The sequence below is a fragment of the Cydia amplana genome, chromosome 10 (assembly GCF_948474715.1).
Source record: "Cydia amplana chromosome 10, ilCydAmpl1.1, whole genome shotgun sequence".
Taxonomy (NCBI): domain Eukaryota; kingdom Metazoa; phylum Arthropoda; class Insecta; order Lepidoptera; family Tortricidae; genus Cydia; species Cydia amplana.
This window is the reverse complement of record NC_086078.1, coordinates 5,465,878-5,490,685: the sequence shown is the minus strand read 5'-3', so window position 1 is coordinate 5,490,685 and position 24,808 is coordinate 5,465,878. Positions and strand designations below refer to the sequence as shown.

General features: G+C 37.8%; 1 protein-coding gene and 2 long non-coding RNA genes across 3 annotated transcripts in view; 1 reads left to right on the top strand and 2 right to left on the bottom strand.

The window, feature by feature from the left end:
• Positions 1-17,568, top strand: part of LOC134651511 (uncharacterized) — a 24,350-nt gene extending 6,782 nt beyond the window's left edge. The window contains exons 2-3 of the long non-coding RNA XR_010097117.1: positions 17,270-17,404; positions 17,475-17,568. This is a non-coding gene — a long non-coding RNA (uncharacterized LOC134651511). The remainder of the gene's footprint in view (positions 1-17,269; positions 17,405-17,474) is intronic.
• LOC134651787 (uncharacterized) lies at positions 3,463-8,130 on the bottom strand. Its single transcript, XR_010097137.1, has 3 exons — positions 7,974-8,130; positions 4,389-4,654; positions 3,463-3,771 (listed from the first exon to the last, which is right to left on the bottom strand). It is a non-coding gene; the product is annotated as an uncharacterized LOC134651787 (long non-coding RNA).
• On the bottom strand, positions 11,049-24,808 carry LOC134651318 (ionotropic receptor 93a). Its single transcript, XM_063506378.1, has 21 exons — positions 24,550-24,808; positions 24,221-24,373; positions 23,785-23,934; positions 23,603-23,698; positions 23,112-23,279; positions 22,377-22,594; positions 21,751-21,918; positions 21,033-21,191; positions 20,569-20,673; positions 20,082-20,188; positions 19,444-19,504; positions 17,746-17,848; positions 16,491-16,597; positions 15,675-15,837; positions 15,140-15,267; positions 14,781-14,873; positions 14,307-14,394; positions 13,808-13,927; positions 13,345-13,423; positions 12,180-12,340; positions 11,049-11,172 (listed from the first exon to the last, which is right to left on the bottom strand). The coding sequence occupies exons 1-21, from the start codon at positions 24,632-24,634 to the stop codon at positions 11,075-11,077; spliced, it is 2,610 nt and encodes an 869-aa protein (XP_063362448.1). The 5' UTR covers positions 24,635-24,808; the 3' UTR covers positions 11,049-11,074.

Below are 24,808 nucleotides of genomic sequence, written 5' to 3'. Positions count from 1 at the left end.
GCTGTCATAACAATCTCCAGCCAAATTAATTACCGGTTTTATTTTGTTTACATTACGCATCCCAGCGTTATAAAAATAAATGTACCCAACAGTCGCGAATGTGAATATCCGCTAGATTATTTTAGATTGAAGACACTTTGTACGACCGGTCGTCAACTTGATTTCTTGACCGGGTCAAGAAAAAAAAACACTTACCTGCTTTTACCGAAAATGACAAGGAAAGCTTACTCCGCACTTTTATACAACCAAACTTTTTCACTGCACTGAAACTTTTCCCGCCGAACTTTTTTTTAAACCCTGGATACCAGTTCTTTTGACCAACTCACCGGATTTCTGTGGTGTTTCGGGCAAGGGCTGCGGTGCGGGCTCCCTGCGGAGCTGTAGGGCGAACTCGGTGCCGACCTCCTCAGACCGGGGGCACGGCACGTACGCGTACTGTTTCTTGGTCGGCGCCGGGGCGGGCGCGACGCGGTGTTTGCCGCGCTCGGCCATGCGGCGTCTGACGGAGCGGCACTGCCGCAGACCGGCTCTTAACGATAAAGGAACTGATTTTTAGGCTCATTTTGGCCGTTAAGTTCTTAACTTTTTATTTCGTCGTATTCATAGATTTTTGTACATACATTCTATATTGTTCATTATTGTTTTATAGTAAAGATTTTTTTTAAGCTGATATGATTCCGTGTCTTAGCATTTTTTTTTTAATTTACGCAGTGTTTATGACCAACGGTAGAAGTACATACGTTAGTGCAACACATTACTGCTTTCCTTCTAACAGTTGTGACCTAACGTGAAAGTTCAACTAAGAAGTCAAGATTTTACCCAGCCATACAAACGAAACATCTAAAAATTGGCACTGAAGTTTGAACCTATACCTACTCTGTAGGAAATAGAGTCGATTTTGCGTTGTTTGAAAATTGAACGAAACAAAGCAAAAGCGACTCTGTTCCAATTGAACATGGTTTAAATTACGTCGAACTGAATAGGTACTAGGTAGGACCTGGGGCCTTAGGAGGATAGCTTGCTAATAGGTAGGTTTGCTGATGAGACTCTAATAATATAAAAATTAAGTATCTGTAAAACAAGTGTTAATAAAAAAACTAAGGTTTCGTTAAAGCCAACAAAAAGCACTAATAAAAAAATGGACAATGGATTTCTATACAAAATGTTAGTTTATATTTCGGTTGAAAGACTTTAAAGGTAATTTCCACAAGTTTTTTTTTCACTCGTGTCATACACTGACATATGACACTGAATAAGTGCGAGAATATTAAAAAATATAGTGTGTCAAAGGTCTGTTTGATTTCAAACATAGACAGAGAGAATCATACCTACTATCTTTGTCTAACACTAGTACTAGAACCCAAAAGAAAAGGATGAGTATAGTTTTTTTGTTCCTATTTACTGACAAGATTTGGTTGAGCCAGTATAGCTTTAGGTATTTTACTTTAAAAACATTGAAATCGTAATTAATGACTTGATGCTAAGCGGTACAAATACTAAACTTATCAAACTCCATCTAGTGAACAATCCAATTCGAACACAAAAACAAATGAACTATTTGAATTAGAGCGCCGCGCTCAATTCCAGTTGAAGTTACTTTTTAAGTTTTTTTTTTAATTATTGCGGTGCTGTGGCGACTTCGCCAGCACTGGCTGTTTGCGCGCGCATTGCCCGTGCCCGGTCGCAGCATCACGGTCGATAGGTACCTATCCCGGACTATTGCGGAAAATTTAAACAATGGAAATTAAATCTTAAAAACTAGCGATTTTTCTCATCTCTACCAAAAAGGTTCGATAAATAAGTTAATCCCTTTGTGGCATTAAGAAAATAATCACCTATCACAGTCGAATATTGAATTGAAAGAAAATAATAAGCACCTACAAATTTAATAAACTGAAATAGCGAGCCTTAAGAATAGCAAGTTTCATTGAATTAAACAGAGCGAACGTGAAGCGGCAGGCAAACAAAGGCTGTGAATTATTTATAAGGCTGGATGCTGCGGTATCCACGCACCTCCGAACTACAAGCTTATCAACTCATGTATGAGTTTTAAAAGCTCTTATTACGCTGGATTAAAGTATAAATTTCCTTGACAAGTAGCACAGGCAGATGCTGACGATACTAGTGTATTATCCATGCTACGTACACCTGCATTACTGTAACAAAATTCTGACTTCAGCAAGTAAGTAAGTTACCACTAGATAAGTTTTTATTCCTTGTAACAAACACATTTTCTTCCAAAGCATAGTTCGCGTAAAGATATGAATTTGCTCCCGAACATCTCAATATCTTTTGTGGAATTTAGAAAGAAATGTAACGTGTCTTCTATTTTCCATCAGCTAAATATGTACATGAGTAGGTAGGTACATGTATAAACAGACTGGTTTATGCCACAGAGTGGCATAGGAATTCTATTTACACTATTTATTGGGTTAACCATTCTCGCATCTCTGAAAACTCATTTTCTTAATTTCATAACTAATAATGGTTGTTGTAGAATAATAATCCACTTTTGGCATAATTAAAAAAACATGGGTAATAAATCTTTCTTAAGCCTATCTTAGTTAATCCATTATTTAACGTGTTTCCTTGGATATCACGGGCCTATAATCCCGGTTTTTTGATATGCTTGCGTGGGGACACAGATCCAACGTGTTTATTATTATGACCAAGTTCCAGTAAATGTTAAGTTTTTTACTATCCACAAAATACGAAACACGTTTCAACTAGGTATTCATTTTCATCATTCAAAAAACTCAGTTTTACAATGATACTTAATATTCCGACAGCCTTTTCCATAAATAAAACCTATCAAGCCCAGTTCCATATCGCTGAGCCAAAATCTCAATTTCGACTGCCTACTCTCCCATTTCACACCTTATTCGATTTTATAATTGAAAAGGAACCATATGAGTCTTAAAATAAAACTCAAAATTGTAAGGTGGTTAAGGTAGATACGACATAGGGGTAGAAAAAGTTGAAAGTTGATTTGTCCGAATACTAATTGGGACTGCACGGGATTGCGACAAAAAGATAGAAATGTTTGGCACAGGTTTGTTTTATTCAGCTTGTGACTTTTGCAGACAGATTTGTCTTTGCTGTAGCCGCTTTTTAAAATTATATTTCAATTGTGCAGCACTGCAGCGCAGCATTTCGATTATCCAGTATATTGACTTTGACTGTTCCTACATCAATGCTGACCTTTTCTATTACTGTTTATGCCCCATATAAAAAAAATCCATTCATAAGTGAACTGATGATCAATTAACCCCAGACAATTCTACGTGTAAGGTGTCTTAATTAAAAATATTTTAATCCTTTCATTTTATAAGTCTATCGTAAGTAACCTTTTAGCTGTGATGTCTTAATTTAGTTAATTTATCATCTGAAAACAGTATTTTCGCCCAGTGTCTTCTCGAAGTTATTGGGTATTGGTCCCCTTCAGGTCATAACAAAAATTCCTTGCAAATGATGAACCTTTAATCTGTTAATAATGAATACATGATTGATTACGTTAGTAAGAAAAACCTACCCCAATGATTATACGAAGAGAAAGTATTGTCACAAACACTTCATACAGTTTCACGACTTTATTGTCGGTAAATTACAAATATTTGGTTAATCCGGTGGAAGTGACATGACATGATGCGTGATCCGGCTCAGCAGAAGTGCATATCAGTAAAGTGTTTCTTGTTTTTGAACATCTGGCCAAAGGACCCGTAGTTTTCTTTCTTCTCCTCCTTCTTTGGAGCGGAGGATGCGATAGGCTTTCTGAAATAACAGGCATGATTGAGTAAAAGAAGAGCGCTGTACTTAAAAATATAAAGAATGGGTCTGTAAAGGTCCCCAAAATACTTTTGTCGTGGATAAGTGTAACGTGAGTGTCACTCCATTTCCTCATGAGACGAAGCCGGGTGAGCTGCATAATTCCGTCTCATACCCCCAAGAAAAGGAAAAGGACGTACACTGTTTGTTGGCTCGTATTCCGCATTTCAAAGATTATATAGATGGTCAAGCAGGTTTTGTCAGTAGAAAAAGGCGGCAAATTTGAAAAATGTAGGCGCGAAGGGATATCGTTCCATAGAAAATTTGAATTTCGCGCCTTTTTCTACTGACAAGATTTGCTTGACCATCTATAGGTATTTTACGATGACAAAAACGTTATGCCACTGCACAGGAAACTCCTGGGTAATTCTTGATTTCAAAAGTTAGCGGATAATTAATTGAATAAATTCAAAATGGTCGTCACTTTTCCTGATGATGACCAGGGTTTGGATTCAATCTTAAATTGAATCGCTTTGATTAGTTTAGCTGATGACAGCAGTAAAGCATTTTTGTATATCCCATCTCAAGCCTGAAAATCAACTAGAATAACTTCAGGTACTCACTTCATGGGCCCAGTGACATCGTAGTGTTTACACGCGTAGTTAGCCTTGGTGGCAGTCTTGCATTCGTCGCCGCGGGCCATGCTAGCAGCGATCTGTTTCTGTCGTTGTATAGCGGGAGCCGGTGGAAGCGAGATGGTCGATGAGGGGCGGCCGGAGGGGGGGGAAGCTAAGGCACGTGCTGGATGTGGGTGAGCACCGCGTGTTCCAGGCGGTTGCCGGTGTTCGCTCGACGACTACCCTTGCGGGTACACAGGTTTTTAGCAAGCCTGGAATGAAATACAAGTTTGCGTTCAATTTTGATATAAGCTTTTATAGTTGACCATATCTACGTAATACTTATTACTACATAGTATTAAAACAAAGTCGCTTCCCGCTGTATGTATGCTTAGATCTTTAAAACTACGCAACGGATTTTGATGCGGGTTTTTTAAATAGATAGAGTGATTCAAGAGGAAGGTTTATGTATAATTTGTTAACCCGTGCGAAGCCGGGGCGTGTCGCTAGTAGATAATAACCATCAATATCCATTCGTAGGTCTGTATTTTTTCATCACAGATTACTTCTGGTTATATTCCAGCTCCATCATCGCAGTAGCATAATATATGATTCGTATAAAATAGTCAGGTATCGGGAGCTACTGAAATATTTATTAACATGGTCCTTCGAGCCGGATTAAATATAAAATAAAAATACCTATAAATAATACTGAATATCAAAATTCTGTCAACTACAATCCTCAACTAGGAACAGGTCAGGACATTCCGAGATTTACCGGGACATTTAACATAATGTTTAATTCATATAACTCGTTCTATTCGATAAACAATCCCATTACAAGAGTATCGCTTTTGAAACAACTTAAGTAAATATGGGATCGATATTGACTCGAGTTGTTTTCGAAATTAGAAATGTTACGTTGATGTAAGTTTACCATAAATCCAAGTTTTTGGATTTGCATACAAACCGGACCGATGGGCTGATGCAACTATTTGCATATTCTCATCAGAATGGAACCTGTTCGTCGTGTTCCGAACTTTGTTGTCTATGGTGTTTTAAAAAAACATTCATTACCTACAGTGCAACGACACTCAGTATCTAATCTCAGTATATACCTACTTACATTCTAACTTTAGAAGTGCCTTCAGCTTGCCCGAAACTCCCGAAAGTATGGTGCTTATAAAATTATTAATTTAGTGTTCTATAACTATACAGTAATGGCCCGCTTTCAACAATCTTTGTGACTTTTATTGTTGTCGATTCTAATTATATTCTAATGAAGTCTCTATAGAGCATAACACTACTACCTATCGGCAGTTTATTAATTGACAAATAGTTTATTTTTGCAATAAGGTTTAGATTTCCGTGTAAACCACTAGGTATTCTACATACTCGTATTAGGTATACCTTCGCCCTTCGGTAGGTACAAAATGACTACAAAGTATCGTCATTGGGATTAACAGTGAAGTCACTGTTAATCCATGAATAATAAGATAATAAGAAAAATAATCTTTCTGTAAAATCTCAATTTGGAAATCGATATTTTCCTTGTAAGTAGTTAATTTTTCCTTAGGAATAAGAATAGTATCTGATTAGGATAGACGTACAAGATTTCGGTTCACATGGTGCATGGTTTTAAACACGTAAATATCAAATCAACAATGTTGAGCATCATAAAATTCAAACATTTTGCTTTCTAAGCATTCACTTGATAGTTAGATAGTTATAGAAAACGTCTCGGAGGCCTCGGCGCGGACCCGTACCGTTCTAGCGCCAGTCATCCTTAAATCGTCTTCGTCGTTAAACCTGCCTACTTAATTTTGAGTCTCAAATCTAGAGAGTTGACTTCCTAAAATATACCAAATATATATAATAACTACTTATAACGACCACCTATAACCTACTATGACTACCTAAAGTGTCATTATATGATAGATAGATTTAGATAGATAGATTTATTTATTTCATAATACCTACAGATTACATTATAAATTGCAGGCATGTCAATCTACAAGAATTCATATTATGATCGTCAAAACAAGGATGTCACCTATAATCAATAAAATATTAAATTAAAAATAAAATAATTACAGAATGATAAGATTTTAAAATAATGTCAAGATAGTATCTCCTGTGGCGGATCGTCAAAATCTATACATCATTCATAAATTCGCTAACAGAGTACAACGGTTTTATCCAACAAAAAATCTCTTAATCGGCGTTTAACGTGGCGTGGAACTTGCTAACTATGTAAACAAACCGCCATATCGAAAAGTGATTTTTGTTTACATAGCAAGTTCCATAGCATGACACTTTAGGAATACATGGCCAGTCTCATATATTACATGTATGTTGTTATAAGTTATAGTATAAGTTCCGCAGATTCTGTTTACGTTCATTATCGAGGGAAATAACCTCAGATAGTAGATGTGAATGGTTCCTAAATAAAATAGAATATAAATGAAATTAATAGAAAAACAAGAGCACGCATAAAGCGCATGATAGAACATCACATTTAGATGGGCGGCAACGTAACCGGTTCTGTGAGTTGAGAGAACACTGGTGTGGCTTCACTCTGGTTGTTAAGTATTGTGTAATTCACTGATACAATTATAAAAGGACAAACAAAACAGAAAACCCGGGTCTTTTGGGAGCTCCAGTCTTTTGGTAGCTCCGGTTTTGCAATCTCCAGTCTTTTGGGAAGTTCCGGTCTTTTGGAAGCTCCAGTCTTTTGGGAGCGCTGTTCATTTGGAAGCTTCATGCTGATGGAGCACCATTCTTCAATTACAATTTTTCTACCTCAGGGGTTTCGATTTATTTTATTTTAAAGACCTTTTATCTTATCCTTGTGTACCTATTAAAGGTAGCTAACTAAAACTAACTTGAACCTAATCATCATAATGTTATAGAGTCGGACCAAGTTAACTCTGCACTGACTTTACCTTAACTTACGGACTCTAGAAAATACGTAGGTAATGTTTTGATATTAACAACAGAATTAAAGACGTTTTGCTGCCTATAATATATAAAATTCTATGTGTAACTTTGTATAGCAAACTGCGAGTATAATATGATAAACCCTGGAAGATAGCCTAACGGCCGGTATGTTCTCTTGTTTAGCATTGGCAAAGTTTATGAAAATAGGAAATAATAAGCGCACTTGTTGCTATGGCTCTTGGCAGACACCATCAATACTTGTGCCAAGTGAGGCAGTATCACACACATACAAAATTTACAGAATTCGTGTTTAGGCGAAGGTATTTGCTGGTTGATTTTGGGGTAAACAGTACACTGCACGTCAACCAGCAAAATACATCCAGCGAGTAGGTTTTTGTAAAATAAATATTTCCGTCGCATTGAAATAAATTAAACTATTTAGGTACACGTGTCGCAAATTAGCGACGCGTGTAAGTAGTTTAAGCAAAACCATGAAATACCAATTTAAAGTATGTTAAGCTATTGGACACAGATTACTAATGAGTTTATTTCCTGTAAAGGAGTCCAAGTTGTATAAAATTTACGTAAAGCAAAGATCATGTTATTAGAATTAAATAAATAGAAATGTATTTTAACACTATTTTTACTGACCTTGGAAGAAATTTGTCCGTGATCGCGAACTTTCTCTTCGATCTTGTCATTGACACATACAATTTGTATAAAAGTAATAAAAGAAATTCCGAAAAAAACAATTTAGACGGCCGAATGGGGAATAGACGTTAGTCCAACTGTCGCGGCGGCGCGCGCGCCGGTATATATGTATGGACACCGGTTCCTCGCGTGACGTCACCTATTAATGTGCTGTAGGTATAAACAACGTGATTGAATTAGTTTTGTTATTTTCCAAGTTATTTTTTATTTGTTATATGTATATTTGACTATTTCCTCGTGGAATTAATTAAAGGACTGGGGGACTACTACCAAATTTTATTTTAATTAGCATTTTGGGCAAAAGAGATTTTTCTTAACAAATAGGTATTCTGAAAAATGCCTTAGTGGTCGCTAGGTTGAATTCCCAGATAGCCGGCTGAATTGCCACGCAGGATGGCAAACCTTATCTACTGGAAGAAATAAAGCAGTAAGAAATATCCCATTAAATATCAAATTAAGATTTTGTCGCTGCCTTCTTTTAGTTGACACTACAGCACCATTAGCTACCATACTATTCTCGGGCTCATTTAGACGGCGTGCGACCTCGTATACGATTTTAGTTACATTGCGAACCATTGAGGTTACATCAATTCAGCCGACCGATCAAATGCCGCAATGTAATGAAACTCGCATGCGAGTTCTCGCATCGTCTAAATGAGCCCTTTTTTAAACCTGAGCACGTTGAGCTTAGGTATCAAGCAAAACAGTGTAGGCCTGTTCCCCAAGGACACATGTTTATTACTGATCTAGAGGTCAAAAATTTTCGTCTACATGCCTTTAACATCGATCTCCGACTCATATATTCAACCTGGCTTCGACCTGTTCATTAGATTTTGCGGTAAACACTCGAAAGGTACGTGATTATTGTCACGTCTCGTCTGTTAAGCTCTGTCTCAGCCTCCTTGTTGACAATATGTCACGACTTACCTTCAGAGCGGAACGATTCAAATATCAAACAGTGGTCTTACAGTTCCACTAACGTTACCCAAGTGGCGAAATGGCCTTTCGCTTTCCTTTAACAGCAGTGTTTCTTTCGCTTTCCTCTCCCGTAATTAACGCTTTTATACTGACCAATTTTTACCTATATTTTTTATCACTAGAATATTTCCTGTCTCTTCCTTACCCATGTGTCCATGGGGAATGTACACAGCCAAACAAGTTCAATGACTTTCAACTGTCCATCTCCGAACAAAAATCAGGTTCCACTGCGTCCTCTTGGCAACTGCACGAGTATGGTAATTTAGAACATTTTTCCGGTCGACCATCTCTCTGCAGACTGGATCTAACCCAATTTAAATTCAATCTTGTGTCTTCATCGATAAAACTGAATTTTCTTTGATACCTCTTAAAAGCTACTATCATGCTCTGGCCACGTGGGTAGTAAGCACTAGTAGTAAATACTTATATATTCTGCTAGTTCTCTAGGACTTGGAGACAAGCCGTTTTTTCATTCTGGTTTTGACTAGTTCTGAAATTATGCAATGTCGATTCATCCGTTTAATTATTGATAGTCACACTTTAATCGCGTGATACTATGTAGTCTGCTATTTAGAATTTAGTGCCTATTTTTTGCAAATGCCAAACCAGTTACCATATACCTATACATATTTATAGTATGTTAAGATAGATGTATGCATAGAATGCTTGATGATATCATACAGTTGGCAACCTGTGTTTCGAATACCTAAATGGAGAAAAATACTAAAATTGTAAAATGATAATAAAAAACAGTTAGTAGAATTTAAAAAAAAACTTATAAAGAAATTTACGAAATAAATTTCCCTACATTTGTAAGTACATATTTACGCGCCTCGAACGAATTTTCGTAAGTACAGCATTGCCGGCCGGCAAAAGGACCTTGACTGAAGAAATGGAGCGTTTGCCAGCTCTTTACTTGTACGAGTACAAACTAAAGAATTAAAAATGTACGTAACCGCAGTCATGATTATCACACGTGAATCTGAACATCGCTGCTGACGCACATCCCACCTTATTGAGATTGAATTTTGCATACACGTGTTGGGCCAAAGCAGAAGGGCAAGTATTTGGAGGTTTAGCAACTTTCTGTTGCAGGTCGATAACCGAAGGTTGGCGAAACCTTTCACGTTAAGGTGCATTCACACCGCCAGTTAACTTTTGTGGAGCAACGGTGAGCAACACTGTGCAACAGTAAGTAACTAGGCCTAAGTTACTTAATGTTACCGTGTTTCTCAAAGTTGCTCTACTGTGGTGTGGACGCACCTTTAATCATTGAATATTTTCCCTTTTGCGTAGGTAGTGGAAGCGAGCTGGGCCCATAACCTGATGGTTTTAGACCATAAATCAATAAAATATGGATGGTTATTTAATGAAGATTTATTTGGGAAGTGGAATATGGTACACTGATTAACACACAATATACAGTGTGTAAGTCCAATACGGGCAATAAATTAAACCGGGTGTAGAATTTACCCGTCTAATCATTAATTAAGAAGTTCTTTTAAGTTACACTTAATTATGACCCCGTAATTATTCTTTTTCACATGTACCGAGCAGCAATGTACTGCAAACATTAAGAATCAGATGACATGGCATTACGAGATACGAGCTTTTTATTGTAACCGCCAACAAGCGTTGACAGTTATTTTAAAAAGCTCGTATCCCGTAACTTGTGTGGTGTATTACATTGCGGGCCGAATTATTTTGTATGGTTGAAATTTTCATTGCATTTCTAAGTAAAATCTATCTCAATATACTTTTTAGGTCCTATTATAACCACCGTTTAAATATTCGCCCGTATTGGATTTACACACTGTATACGAACTCGGTTAGGAAACAAAAACCATTCATAAGAAACATTCAAACCTTTGATTATTACGCACAGTTCTAATAATAGCCTACTATATGCAGAATAGATAACTAATCTAACTCTGGATAAAATGAAACCCATCGAAATGGTCAAACTTTTACACAAATATTTACAAAACAATAATTTTAATTTTTTTATAAATAAATCTATTACATTATTTTTAATCAAGCAAATACTTAAATTCGAGGTCATGTTATTCCACATAAGGTTTGATAGCGTCATCCTCTTTCTTACTCTTTCTTCTATTGTAGAACCACTCCATCAGCAGAACAGACGAAGCAGAGAAAAACCCTGTAAGCCACAAAACTATATGAATATTCATTAACGTGTCTTAAGTAGCATAAATTATGTTAAGTGTATTAGAAACGTACGTATAAGTTTTATAAGAATGCTCTCTTTAAAGCAAAAACGCTTCTCGTGCGTGGGTGATGCACTAAATGTAGAATTTATGCTGTAAACTAAGTATTGGTTTTAAATTATCGCGAAAATTAAACGGATAGTGTGCTGCCTACCGTTTGTCCAATTTAAATTTCCTATTCATAAATAAGTTCGTCACCAGCTTACGTCTGTTAATGTAAAAATTTACTTGAATGTATAAATTTAGATAACCAGTATAAAGGTAGGTTGGGTACTCAGATCAGTAGCATAAGTATACTCAGATAAGTAGATTATATACATAATAGGTACGTCTCTTGTAACCAGTCGGTCCTGCATTCGTTGTTTACGCCAATACACGTGTCATAGTCGTCGACCTTAGTTTTATAGTCGCTGTTTGCATAGCCAATAAGGGCTTTTAATATTACACAGAACATTATTTTAACTAGTAACTTAAAATAAACAATGGCATAGCTACACTCCAATACCTAGGATTTTTAACGTGTACATACGAAGAAAGTGACTTGGCAGTAACGCATTATTAACGCATACAAATTTTTTTCAGAATCTTCGCTTGACTATGTCTTATCTATCAGAATTAATTCGAAACCACGCGGTATAATTAACTACCAGCGTATCATAAAATTTACAAAGATTTCTTATGAAAGTCATGGAATAAAGTGTATTGACCACGCTCTTTTAGGTGTAAGGCCTGAGTGGACGCTCGAAGCGGAGCGTTCGGCGGGGCGTGCAGCGTGGCGTCGGGCTCACGAGTGATTTGAGCAGCGTGCACTAAGGCCGCTACTATACGCTTGCATTTGTTTACCATGCACGCCGCACGCCCCGCCCCGCTGCACGCCCAACTCGAGCGTCCACTCAGGCCTTAGTGTAGGAGTAATCACTGGAGCAAGCCAACCACTTACCAAGAAACAATACGAAGAATGAGCCTTGCATGTCACTAAGGTTGACAGTATGGTTGTCCACCTCTTGCATGATGGAGGACGTTTTCCAGCAGCGGTCGCGTTTCGGCAGGTACGCCGACAACCACTTGGTGATAAGCCCCGCTTTCTGCATACGGTTTATTCTGAACAGATGTAATTTTTAAATTATCTAAAAGTTAGGTAAGTATATACTAATAAGTTGTCTTGAGAAGAAAATATAATAAAGAAAACAAACGAAAGTACTTAGACGTTTAACTAGTATAGCTAGACGCGGAGATCGGACGTAAATCTTTACATCAAAACATCAAATTAATAAATTAAAGTGATTATTCCCCAAACAAACAAAAGAAAAGCTTTATTTCCCGGGATATAATATAACCATAAAGCCAACTCCGAAATTGTGATTATACCGACACCGACAAAAGAGAGTATTTGTTCTTTGTTGTTCCAGACATTATTCATCGTTCTTACTCGCTGATACAAATATAATGTACTCAATCTAATCTCCATGAAAATGCTCAGGAGGATACCTATATTATCTTTTAGACATATCCAATTTTGCAGTCGAGTAGATGATTTAAGATGCCGCATCGCATCTTTTTGTAGGCATATGATATTCCGATGCCTATTTATCCTAAGACCATCTTTTGCTACGTCTTTATAATTGTTTGTATTGGATGGGATGCAGACAGCCTTATCGTAATATTCGGAATATAGAGTTTTAATGCCGGGAAAATTAAAAACATGTTTTTCTAAACAAAATGTTTAAAGGTAATTAGTATTTATAGTAATTATTCAGCACGGATATGATGGTCGTTCTTGTCTACGTGACAGCGTGATAAAACGGTATCCGTCACTTTCTATCCGGCGGTGGTAAAAAGTGAGAGTTATTTTATCACGTCTAATTAAACACCTACACGAAAAAATTGTGTTCCGGAAATTCTGAAGCCGAGCGATAATTAAGGTTGCTATTTGTTGGTACGTAGCTTTTTTTTGTTTCAATTTTCAAAATGGATTTTTTTTTTGAAGATAAGATGATCTTTCCTTTTAGGTAATCTTTAAACAAAACAATAAAACGGAATAGCTCATCTTTCCTTTGTAACCGGTGTTAACATGTACCTTCATATTTTAAATGAGAATATCTTACTCTTTATTGAAGACCGGTAAGTAAGGGCTGCCTGCGGGAACTATCATTGCCACTTGCTCGTCCAAGAACTCTTCCGCACCTGTATAATAATTGCAGTTTGTACATTTCAGAACAATAAATAACCTAATTATCGACAAATGGATGAAAAAAGATGCTGAGTGATAAATTGGTTTCAAAGAAACTGGTTGGTAAATATACACTTTCTCTATCTATACCTACTTTAGTATAATGCCCAAACCAAAGGGCAGACCAAGGCAGCGATGGCACTATGTTATCGCCGAAGATTTAAATGCCTGTAGGTTAGCTGAAGGATATAGCGAAGTGAAAGGAGAAAAGGAGGAGGAAGAAAAAAGGACCCTTTCATATTACGGGGCAAACGCTAGGAGGGTTATGATGATGATGAAATTCCTGCGCCTGACAATTACTAGGTACACCTACGTCTAGAACAGATCTCGGATCTTACTTAGAGCGAAGTCGCATTTGTCAGTGGCGAGATGTTCAGCCCTCATTAGGTAGCTGAGACGCAGCTTCCAGTCGATAATGACGTGTCGATCCTTCCGCACGCGGGAGAGCAATGGCGATCCTGGAAAGAATGATGTTATTGCTTCTGGACAGACAATTACGAAATAAAACAGAAAAATAATGATCTTGATCTTTCAAGCAAGGGCACTTTTCACATGTTTCACGGCGTTTTGTGATTTATGTGATTTATATACAACATCATTAGGTACCTTTAGAAAGATGGATAGCGTTTTTCAGTCGGCTGACAAAAATCCGCGACATTGTATATTTCATGACATCGGAATGTAATATTTGTTGGGAAAAGTAGAGGCTGTCTAAACCTGTATATCTACACATTTTTTCCTTATTCCTTTTATCAGTAACAATCTGACCAGCTTTATATTAAAAGCGTTTCATAAGTAAACTTTTATTTTCCAATGTATTTATTTAGCTGAAGTTACCTGAAGCAAGATTCCCCTCGAGGCCAGAAGAGTCTGATGTGAGCTCGGCGCCCTTCAAAAGCGACACATACTTCGGCTCATCCGAGTTCTAGCAAGGCAACAAAAAAAAAACAATTATAAAGTTCCTGGATATAAGTAATTTGTCGATATTCACAGACAATTCTTGTGCAGTATTTGCTTATAATGTTACTTATGACTTGATAAACTTTTTACTGTGATGAGTTTGATGGCTAAATAGAAGTAGCTTAGCACTGGAGCCCTGCGAATGCTGCGATAGTATCTCGCCTGCGACATAGACTACCCGTTGCTCTGTGCTGAGCCCATTGAGGGAGGGATACAATTTCTTTGGCAATACATAGGTACAATATCTCATATAAAATCTTGTTTAATAAAAAAAATACTTATAACTAGTTTTCGAAATAGCTGAGTGCCTTCTCTAGATAGCCTTCAGTATGCAGCCAGTTAAATTCGAACCTTTAACTCAAATTCCAAGTAGCTGCCTCTACTGATAGACCAAGTATAAAGGGCTCGATTCTCTAGCAGCTCCGACACGGTGGTAACCGGCACCTTAAATCAAATAAAATAATCCTATTTAAATACAAAATGACAGTGGACCAACGAGTGACGGATCCTTGCACATCCCATGACTAATTTTTTTAAATCCTGACGATTATTTATATTTACATTTTATTTAAAAAAATATTTTTTAATTATATTTTTGTCCTTATAAGTTGCTGGTGTATATGTCTACGTAAGTTGTGTGCGCAGTGCGCAAAATATTTATCAGCTCAGTCAAAGGCCCGCATAAAACCATTCTATCCATTATTGATTACCTCTTGCTTGGGGAATGTCAAGAAAGCCACTAGATTGCCGGAGTAAGTGGTAACCACCACCAGGACGACCAGCCACCACGTACCAACCACAAGGCGGCCGCTGTCTGCTCGAGGGAGGTACATACCACCTAAAGAAGAGAACATGAGTATCGCTAAAGTGAGAAAAGTACCTACAATGAGGGAGTGAAGTGGCCCCACGTTGGGCGCCATTTATATTTTGTTAAATTTAGTTTTTGTTGTTTTGTTACATTTTTATGTCTTCTTCTTAGTTAATAAGCACAAAAAATATAAAATAAACGATTTCAGTGAGGCTACCGAGATTTAATATTTTGACAATTCAAAGATAAAAACATTTTCAAAAGCGTATTATGCGTTACTAGGAAATAAGTTTTTATCACACGTTCATATGCGATGTTATTTTAGGAAGGTCTACGAGAAAAAAGTTGAAAAACTGATTAGAATCCCAAGAGAGTGTTTGAATTTATTGTGTAATTATTTCAGTTTCGTCGGAAGTCGAGGAACATTACAACATTACCTTGCTGCAAGAGAGCGCCATAGATATACCACAGGCAGTTGTGTATGGTAGCGAGGCCGCCTTGCCTCGTGACGCCCATGGCCTCGTAGTAGGGGCTAAGACGGTGAACCACGTACAAAGTGGGCCCCATTAAGACCACTGCGAAGCCGAGACACAGCCAAGTCTGCAAGATCACCATCGTCATCGGTCATTTTAGAATTAAACTATCATTAATGAACTGATACGATACGGCACCAGCTTTTTCTGTCAATGAAAAATTTAAAAGGATTTCGTCGATGCAATAGGTAGGTACCTATTACAATAGGTACCAATAGGTACCTAGGTAGGTGTAATACATTACACATATATTCAAGGTCGAGTTCTTCCCCTATTTAGTTTAAATAATACCTACTACGCGCAAAACCTCTACGCATTGTTTCCAAGTTTTCCAAGTGGCACCAGCTCTTCGGCATCAATACCACGAATTTCTCATATTGTGAATGGAGCTATGATCGGATATTTCTGCAGGATATAATCTGGAACGATGATATTTGCAGATGAATGAACGACTTACATAACTAGCACTACATGTGTGAAGCAGCTGAAGGATGAAAAGAATGGCCGTCAAATAAAACCTAGAGTGGCGACTATGTACAGGAAAGTGCAAAGTAGACCGACAACCTCATAAGTCATAACTAGATAAAAATCTCTGGAAACCGGTGGATACGGTCTGCGAAGGGCCGCACTTTATGCCTATCGATGTGGAAGCCTAATATGTTCAGCAGTGTGCCCTTAGGGCTGATAGATAAATAGAAAAATATACCATGTAGTACTCACGTCAGTAGTGAAGGGCAGCAGGAACAGCATTGCCCTGCTGAGTTCCCGCGGCCGCGCTATGATAAACGCGTACGATTGAGTGCTCACTGGAATCGTGTAGTTTATACCTGTGAAAGTATTTTTTTTTGTAGAACTACGTTTTTTTAGGGTCGCCGAAGAACACAGCTAAATTCAAAGCCGGATTGTCTATAGATGGAGATGGAAATCTCTTATCTAAATTTATTCTGATTAATGAATTGGTTCGATGTTGAAAACCTCAAACAAAATTACGGAATTCTTAATTGCAAGGTGCTGTTCTGTGAACTTAAACGCTTTCACAGTATTTTTATGAAGAAATATTGGAGTGAGTGTTAAATCAAGCAGCGGGTGGTATATTGGTTATGCGCTAATGTCGCTATATGGTATCCCTTCCTTCCGGGTGATATTATTATTATTATAATATGAATTAATATTCTATATTAAGTATACAAATCAGGTATTATAGTAGGTACCTAATCGGAGCAGTGCTTACAGATATTTAATCCATTTGAATTTGTATGGTTCTCTTGCTCAAAATTTTTAATTTACATAATGTAACTTGATTCGTGATTCTTTGTGAGAAATATAACTTAAATTTTACGGTTTAAAAATCATCACTATAAACTTCAAACTAACCCAAATAAAAAATATAGTTAGTTTACAATTCCCGTCGATTTATATCAAAATAGTTCATATATATATATATCCTAGAATGAATTCACCAAAATTCTTGCATAATTAGTAATAATATTATAGCTCAGTTAGCGCTGGTGGCCTAGCGGTAAGAGCGTGCGACTTGCAATCCGGAGGTCGCGGGTTCAAACCCCGGCTCGTACCAATGAGTTTTTCGGAACTTATGTACGAAATATCATTTGATATTTACCAGTCGCTTTTCGGTGAAGTAAAACATCGTGATGAAACCGGTCTAATCCCAATACGGGCCTAGTTTACCCTCTGGGTTGGAAGGTCAGATGGCAGTCGCTTTCGTAAAAACTAGTGCCTACGCCAATTCCTGGGATTAGTTGCCAAGCGGACCCCAGGTTCTCATGAGCCGTGGCAAAAAATGCCGGGACAAACGCGAGGAAGATGAAGATGATGATTATAGCTCAGTTAGAAAAATTGTAAAAACTAACAATAAAATATTATATTCGATGTGTTAGAGTTTATATGTTCGAGATAGTTTAATTTCTGACACTCTCATTCAAAGGTAGACTAGTAGAAAGAATGGGTTTGTTACCAGGATTCCTGTCCGACAACACTGTGAAAGCAGCGGCGGCAAAAGCGGCTTGCTTCCTCGCAACGGCCATCATCGTCAACTTAGCACTTTGACTGTACATGTCCTGAAAATTAATTATAACTTTATTTTATTTTATTTATTTGGAGATCCACATATGTGAACAAAGCCAATACAAACTATATCTAATAAGGATAATTTGGAAGTAACTGGGCGTTTTCTAAAATAAATATTGAAAACCCGATTCTCACAGATCCTGGTGTTTTTGGGTTCTTTCAACTCAGAATCACTAGCATATTCAATCCTGATGATAAAAAAACTTGTCCCAAAAATTTGTATGAAAATTGTACATTCCACTACGTCACGTCCATACAAGTGAAAATTTTTCTCATAATAAAACGTGACGTAACGGAATGGACATTTTGGGACATCTTTTTTTAATGGAAGCATGTAGAATGCTGTCGATTCTGAGTAGAATGAGCCCAAAAATGTCCAGATTTGAAAGAATCAGGTTTTCGATATTTATTTTAGAAAACGCCCAACTAGGATCATAATTAATTAACAAGTAACATCACTTACTCAAGTAACTTTGTCACGTGATAAACGCTTTTCAATTCAAGAATAACTAACAAGATTAATGAAAAGTAAAATCGCGGAGTTGGCTCACCTATAGACTCCTTCATGCATTATAATTAATAAAAAAAACTAACATACAAAAACACATGGAAAATTTCGGAATATAATGCTAAGTAAATTGGTCGTCGGATTAAACTGAGTTTTTAATAAGTTGCCGCTTTCAAATGATGAGGTTATCAATTTATATGCTCTAAGGCAGCCATTCTCAAAGTGTGTTCTGCGGGTTAACCCTAGGGTTCCGCGACACCCCTCCAGGGGTTCCGCAAGAATTTAGAATAATAAAATAAGCATAATTATCATGCTTATTAATAAAAAAATACACTTCTAAAAACTATTGTTTTATTGTAGGGTTCCATCAAGTATTTCGCTTTCCAAAAGGGTTCCGTAAAAAAAAAAGATTGAGAACCGCTGCTCTAAGGGTATGCTACAAAATGCTTGCCACCAAAAAGGATGCCGTTTTTTGTAGAAAAGTCTAGTTACTTTGAAAATTCGGTTCGTACAAGTTAGTTTGCCCTAGTTAAAACTTTAACAGAACAGACGGGCGTGTAATACTTATTCGTGTAACATTTTAAATACCTAAGTGACTGCAGCTGGGCTAAATCAGCCAAAATTCATCGCCGTATTTTAAAACAAAAAGGCAGTGTTAAAAATGCAACCGCATTCTTACAGCAATGCGCTATTTTCAGAACAAAAGCTGTCGCAAGAATTACTCCAAGTGTATTCTAGCGTGTAAGTTGGGTAATAAGCCTTTCCGGAAAGAAAATCAATAGATTGGCTGAAGATGCGAGTGCAGTTCTTGCTCCACTACTACTACTAGGATAATAAAGAATATTTTTATTTTTATTATAGTAATGACAGAATTAAATACAAGCTCAATCCTAACGTTGCTCTAACAGGGAACCTAAATAAAAGCCATTGGGTTCAAAGACATGACCTCGATATGTTTAGGCCAAAGTGTTACGAAATTATTTACATAAGAATAAAAAAAAATGAATGAAATCGTAGGTATCGGTGGTCTTTCATGATGAACTAATTAACTAATTAGTTTAAGTCCGAGAAACTCACGTTAGTCACAGTTTTGTTAGATAAAACGTCCTTCAAGTCCCCTGGAAATATGAGTTTAAGTCTGAAAGAAAAAAGTGTACAAGGTTCTGAAATATTTCTCGGCCATATTCATTTACAAGGTATTCTACATTTATAGTTCCAGTTTTCTACATTTGGATCTGCAGATTGTTAGCTCTTGTGTCAACACTTCCTTACAGTTTGCATGCGATGCGAATTCTAAGGAAATTTGATTCGAAATTATTTTTCGGCTGGTATTGCACTGGGCGCGAGGCTCGATTCTGATTTATCAAAGTTACGGGTTTTGATCTTATTTAGATACGACCTAAAAGGTCGCTCACGCTGATTGGTGCATGCGAAATAAAGTGAAAGTCGTGCGTGAGATGCGCGCCAATCACCAAGACAATCGCCGAGGTCGTATCAAAACCATAACGAACTGTCAGTTTTAAATCGACCTTTTGGACTTCATACATGCGCGAACTACTGCTAGAGAATGCTTTTGGCATTAAGTCCGCCTTTTGTACGATAAGTTTTCCTTTTGTGCAATAAATAAATAAAACAAATAAACTACGTTTTATACATATATTTTATTATTTTTGGACAGATATGAACTAACATGTTAGAATGAAGTAGGTACTTACGTAAAATTCTTATTCTTAGCTAGCTGGTCGACGATGTCGAATATGAGGCCACTGTAGCTCGAGATGGAGCCCGACTCGTTGGCCTTGAGAATCGTCCACGGAGGATTCTGAAGGCGATATAAACAAATAGGTTTTACCAAAAAGAGAAATACGACCTTCTTGAATCATAGCTATTAAATGAAGTAGATTTAAACAAATTCGGGTCATAAATGTTTTTTAATATTTTCTGTAGGTATTTTAAAATTGGGACTCTGCATGAATATAATTTAGTGGTAGTTAATTGTCATAATGATATGGCAGAAATATTCACCGCAGACTGTTAAGTCTCGGTAGTTTTGTTGGTTGCCCTGTCCCTCTCAGCAGAAAGAGTCCGACAAAAAAGTAGATAGGTACGTAAGTATATTAACTCTTTACCTATAATAAAAATAGTTATTTCTTAAAATATATTGATTTATATAAAATATATGAGACAAAAATTAGTTCTTACGTTATAGGTGATAATCGGCAGGACCTTCCCTCTAAAGCCGTGGACGATGTGAGGGAACAGGAAGTCTGTGAATCTCAGGCCGTCGCTGGGGCGCCAGTACGCCACCTAAAGCAAATTACCAAGTACCAACAGTATCGCATTCAGGGGGCCTAGCCAAGGTGACAATCGTAGATCCACAAACGCCAAACGAAAAGGAAAAATGTATCGGGAATATCGGAATGATAGATGGTACGAAAAGTCACGTGACAATTTCAATTGGCGTTTTCTCTCAACGATTTTTATTTTGGGTCAACGAAATGAAGGTGAGTGTGTGTGTGTGTGTGTGTGTGTGTGTATGTGCTTGCATTCGTGCATGGGTTAGTGTTAGTGCGTGCGCGTGTGTATGTGTGTGTTTTACCGGAATTATCTTAATAAGGTTTAGTTATCTTTTGCATAAAATATCCCTAAACCCATCGTAATCTAACCTGCAGTAATTCTATCTTCTGTATAGCTTCGTTTGTGTCGTTATCAGGAGCCACCGCGTTGTCTTGCACATAACCACCGTAAGTAGAGCCCCAGGTGTTGGCCGCCATGGCTTGCCAGGTCGAGCAGTTGCCGCAAGCGCTGTTTACTGCTATATGTTGCTGTTCGACAAACAAAGAGACTTGAAATATATGAGACCTTGTTCGCTGGCAAACAAGTAAAATAATAAACTTTTTAATCAAAAGAAACAAACTTCACAAAATTAAAGGTACTTAAGTCAGGTAAAAATAAGTTTCAGACCAGTGAAAAAAAGTATGACTGTATTCCTCCGAAGTATTGATTGAACTCCTCAAAATGAATCAGCCCGCTTTAAAGGATCCACCTCCTGATCCGATCAATTGTTAAATTGTAAAGTGTCGTATTGATTACGATACAGCTGGTGGACAGAATTTCAGCGGGAAACGGTCATTCATTTGTTGCCACATGTCGTGGAATCATTCAAATCCTTCTCTTTTTCACTTTATCAAAGATATTGATAATAGCATCGCCCGTTTCCCTCAGCAAGCAGCATCTTGAACTTCTTCTTTTCCTGTCGATCGAGGTTCCTTTTTCATACGATAGATGCCCAGTAGGCAGCAAATCTTGAACTGCTCTGCAGCAATGCTTTCACAAACGGAGTTCAACCTTGCATGAGCGTGTTAAAACAGGTATCTTCCATACCTGCATGTGTTTCAACAGCGTATCCCTCCTCTGTATCTTCGTGGGTCTGATGGCTTCCCACTCCTCGTCAGACACCTGGGCCGCCACGTCAAACTCCTCCTGAACAGCCAAGTCCAGAGCTGAGATGAACGCGTTCATCATCTCTTCGGAGTAGCACATTAATCCGTTCTGAAACAAATTGGTTTGAATAACTTTAGTGTAACTTTACAGGTACACTTTAACTCTTTCTCGTAACCGTCCGAGCTTGTAGCTTTAAAATTTGAGTTTTACCGGCAATAGCATTTTACAACCGCAAGCCTTAAATCCTTGAGATTTAAGTCTTGTTTTAGAGGATTAATCCCTTTTTGAGCCTTGTAGTCTTGGGTCTAACAAGTTAAAAGGCAGGGTTTGAATCCTGGTCTTGAGCCTTATGGGCTTTTGCCTCACAATATTTTAAATAATAAATATTATAGGACATTCTTACACAGATTGACTAAGTCACACGGTAAGCTCAAGAAGGCTTGTGTTGTGGGTACTCAGACAACGATATAATTTTAAAATGGCTTTATTTTTACAGTCATAAACCTTGAAGTCTTCGGTTCTTTAGTATAGAGCCTGAAAGGCGAGAATATAAGTTTTGACCACACCTTGCAATCCTCTCTATCGTCAGTGATATTATATATGTAGGCGATGTTCTCGCCTTCGTACAGTGCGTTCACGAAGCTAGACAGATTGGAGTTGCGGATGTTGGTGTCCGAGATCACGTAGAGCCACTGCGCCTGCGTGTTTGACATCAACAGGTCCCGGGCCGTTTCCGCCATCGTTGACATCACGTCGGATGTCACTATTGCTATGAAATTTTCACCTGAAAGTATACAATGATGAATGAGATTATGGAGGCTCAGCAGCAAATTGTAACAGTAGAAAGTATCCAAGAAAATATACAAATCGAAACGGAAATTTAACTTTTCTTTGAAGACACCTACACCTTTTAAAAAGCCGATAGACTTGAGCAAAGTTAATATTATTATATGTATTAGAGAAATGGCAGCCTCTAGGGCCTTTAACCAGAGTCAGTGAGAGGTAGAGAATATCAACAAAATGAATTATAATTATATTATTAGCAAGAAAAATCGCTGTAGGTACTCCCACCAAGATGGCAGCAGGGAGTCATTGAGCAAAGTTAAGCGAATCTTAAAATATACATATTAAATGTGTCGATTAGTGAAGATTTGCATCATGTTTGGATCTTTCGTACATTTTGGATTTGGATTAAAAATCCTAGTGAAGGAGCTTTAATTTTAAGATAGGGTTTACTCCTCAATAAATGATGAGTTCGAGATAAATCGGATGGATGATCTTGCAGCGTCTTCGGAACTTACCTATATGTTTCACAGGCAACTTCGACAAAACTCTATGCATCTCTTTTCGTCTCAAGTATTCGTTGGTCTCATGTTTCATCTTGAAGACTGTGACGGATATGGTCGGGACGTCTTCGTCGTCAATCTGAGATGTCAGTGACTGCACCACTCGGGATACCATATCACGATCTAGCAAAAGTTTTTAAAGCTTAAATAGATGATGTCATATACCTGATATACCTATTCAAGAAAAGTGACCTAGACTAGGCTATGAAAAACAGGGACTGTTGGCGCTCTACAAAATCTTAGAATTCACAATTAACAAGCATAATCTAGCCTAGATGTTAATATTGGTATAAGTGTGTACAGGTGACGAAGGGGACTAGGGGTCACCCGCCCCAGTTACCAAGTACCTATGAGGAATCTTGAAAGGTCTTTCCTTCGTTTTAGATTTACTCAATGATTCCATAAGCGAACAAAATGGCTACCTAAAGCCTTTATGTAACACTTACTCAAAGTATCATCATGCAAAATCACAGCGGACTTCCAGTTAAAAGCTCTCGTAGTCCTCAAATCGAGCAGCAGCTGAGGTAACTCCTGTCCGGAATCTGGAGGAAGAATTAAACAAATGTTGATCGTGATGTGATGCTGGATATAGAGACCTGTATACTTGAAAGAGATGCAAGATTTTGACCTGTATACGTGATCGTGATGGCGGAGTCTGGTGGCAAGCGCGGACAGTCGACCTCTGTCAGTGCGAACAACAGCAGTTCTTCTTCCTCTGTCCGGGAGAAGAGAGACCAAGTGTCTGCGCACGACGCTATGCTGAAGACTGCTATGAACCCTGGAGACCAAGGTAGGTATGATCGATACAAGATACAAGGTAGGTATGGTTAAATGATCGATACTTCAGGCCAATACATAAGAGGAAAGTGTCGTTTACGAACTCTTTATTAGCCTACTTCTACAGATTTTATTTCGATTATGTTCCTTGACTTGGCTTAAAAATTGTACATCGTCGAAGTAAAACTCAGCTGCCTTGCATGCCTGCTTGTGTGCCTTCATTCACCTTCCCGATTTCTCAGCGTGTTCGGAACTTTTGTGCTTCTAGCTTAACTAAAGTGACTTACCTTTCTTGAGACTGATAGTGCTCCAAGAGTAGTAATGGACGACGACACCTCCATGCTTCAGCTCCACTCTGGCCAGCTCCTTGATGTAGTCTTTTAGCGCGTCCAGAAGCGGTTGGTATTGCTCGCCGAGGTACTGTCGATCTAGTACCACCGCTGTGGCGTTTAGAAAAAGTAAACTTAAATTCAATTCTGGCTACGGCCCTGAGGCATACCTGAACCCCACTAACCCTGTAACCCAGTTTCAGTTTAAATTTACACATAAACTGCCTTTAACTAAGAACCTACAGATTAGGTATAGAATTCTTTGTAAGTAATTAGTACAGTCTTACCAATAGAAGCATTTGCTGTTATCAACGAAGGGAAATCTTCTCCTCTCACGCCCACAATACATATCAATACCACCCATATCCGCATTTTGAAACACGAGTTCCCCACAACTGCGTCCTTCCAGAAATGATACCATTGTTTGTCCTATAATTTTTAATTATGACAAGTTATTAAGGGTTTAATTAGTCGTAATGAGCGCAGGTGGGCATGATAACATTTCACGCGGTGGGCTTACAGACTGAACGGCATAGGTATCGGTGA

Excerpts from the sequence above, each read along its gene's own strand:
- LOC134651318 (XM_063506378.1), bottom strand. The coding sequence starts at position 24,634 with ATGCGGATATGGGTGGTATTGATATGTATTGTGGGCGTGAGAGGAGAA. Across the intron at positions 14,395-14,780 it reads ACTTGGAATTTGAGTTAAAG|AACTCGGATGAGCCGAAGTA; the intron begins GTTCGAATTTAA and ends TTGCCTTGCTAG. Across the intron at positions 12,341-13,344 it reads TTACCGGTCTTCAATAAAGA|AATAAACCGTATGCAGAAAG; the intron begins GTAAGATATTCT and ends ACATCTGTTCAG.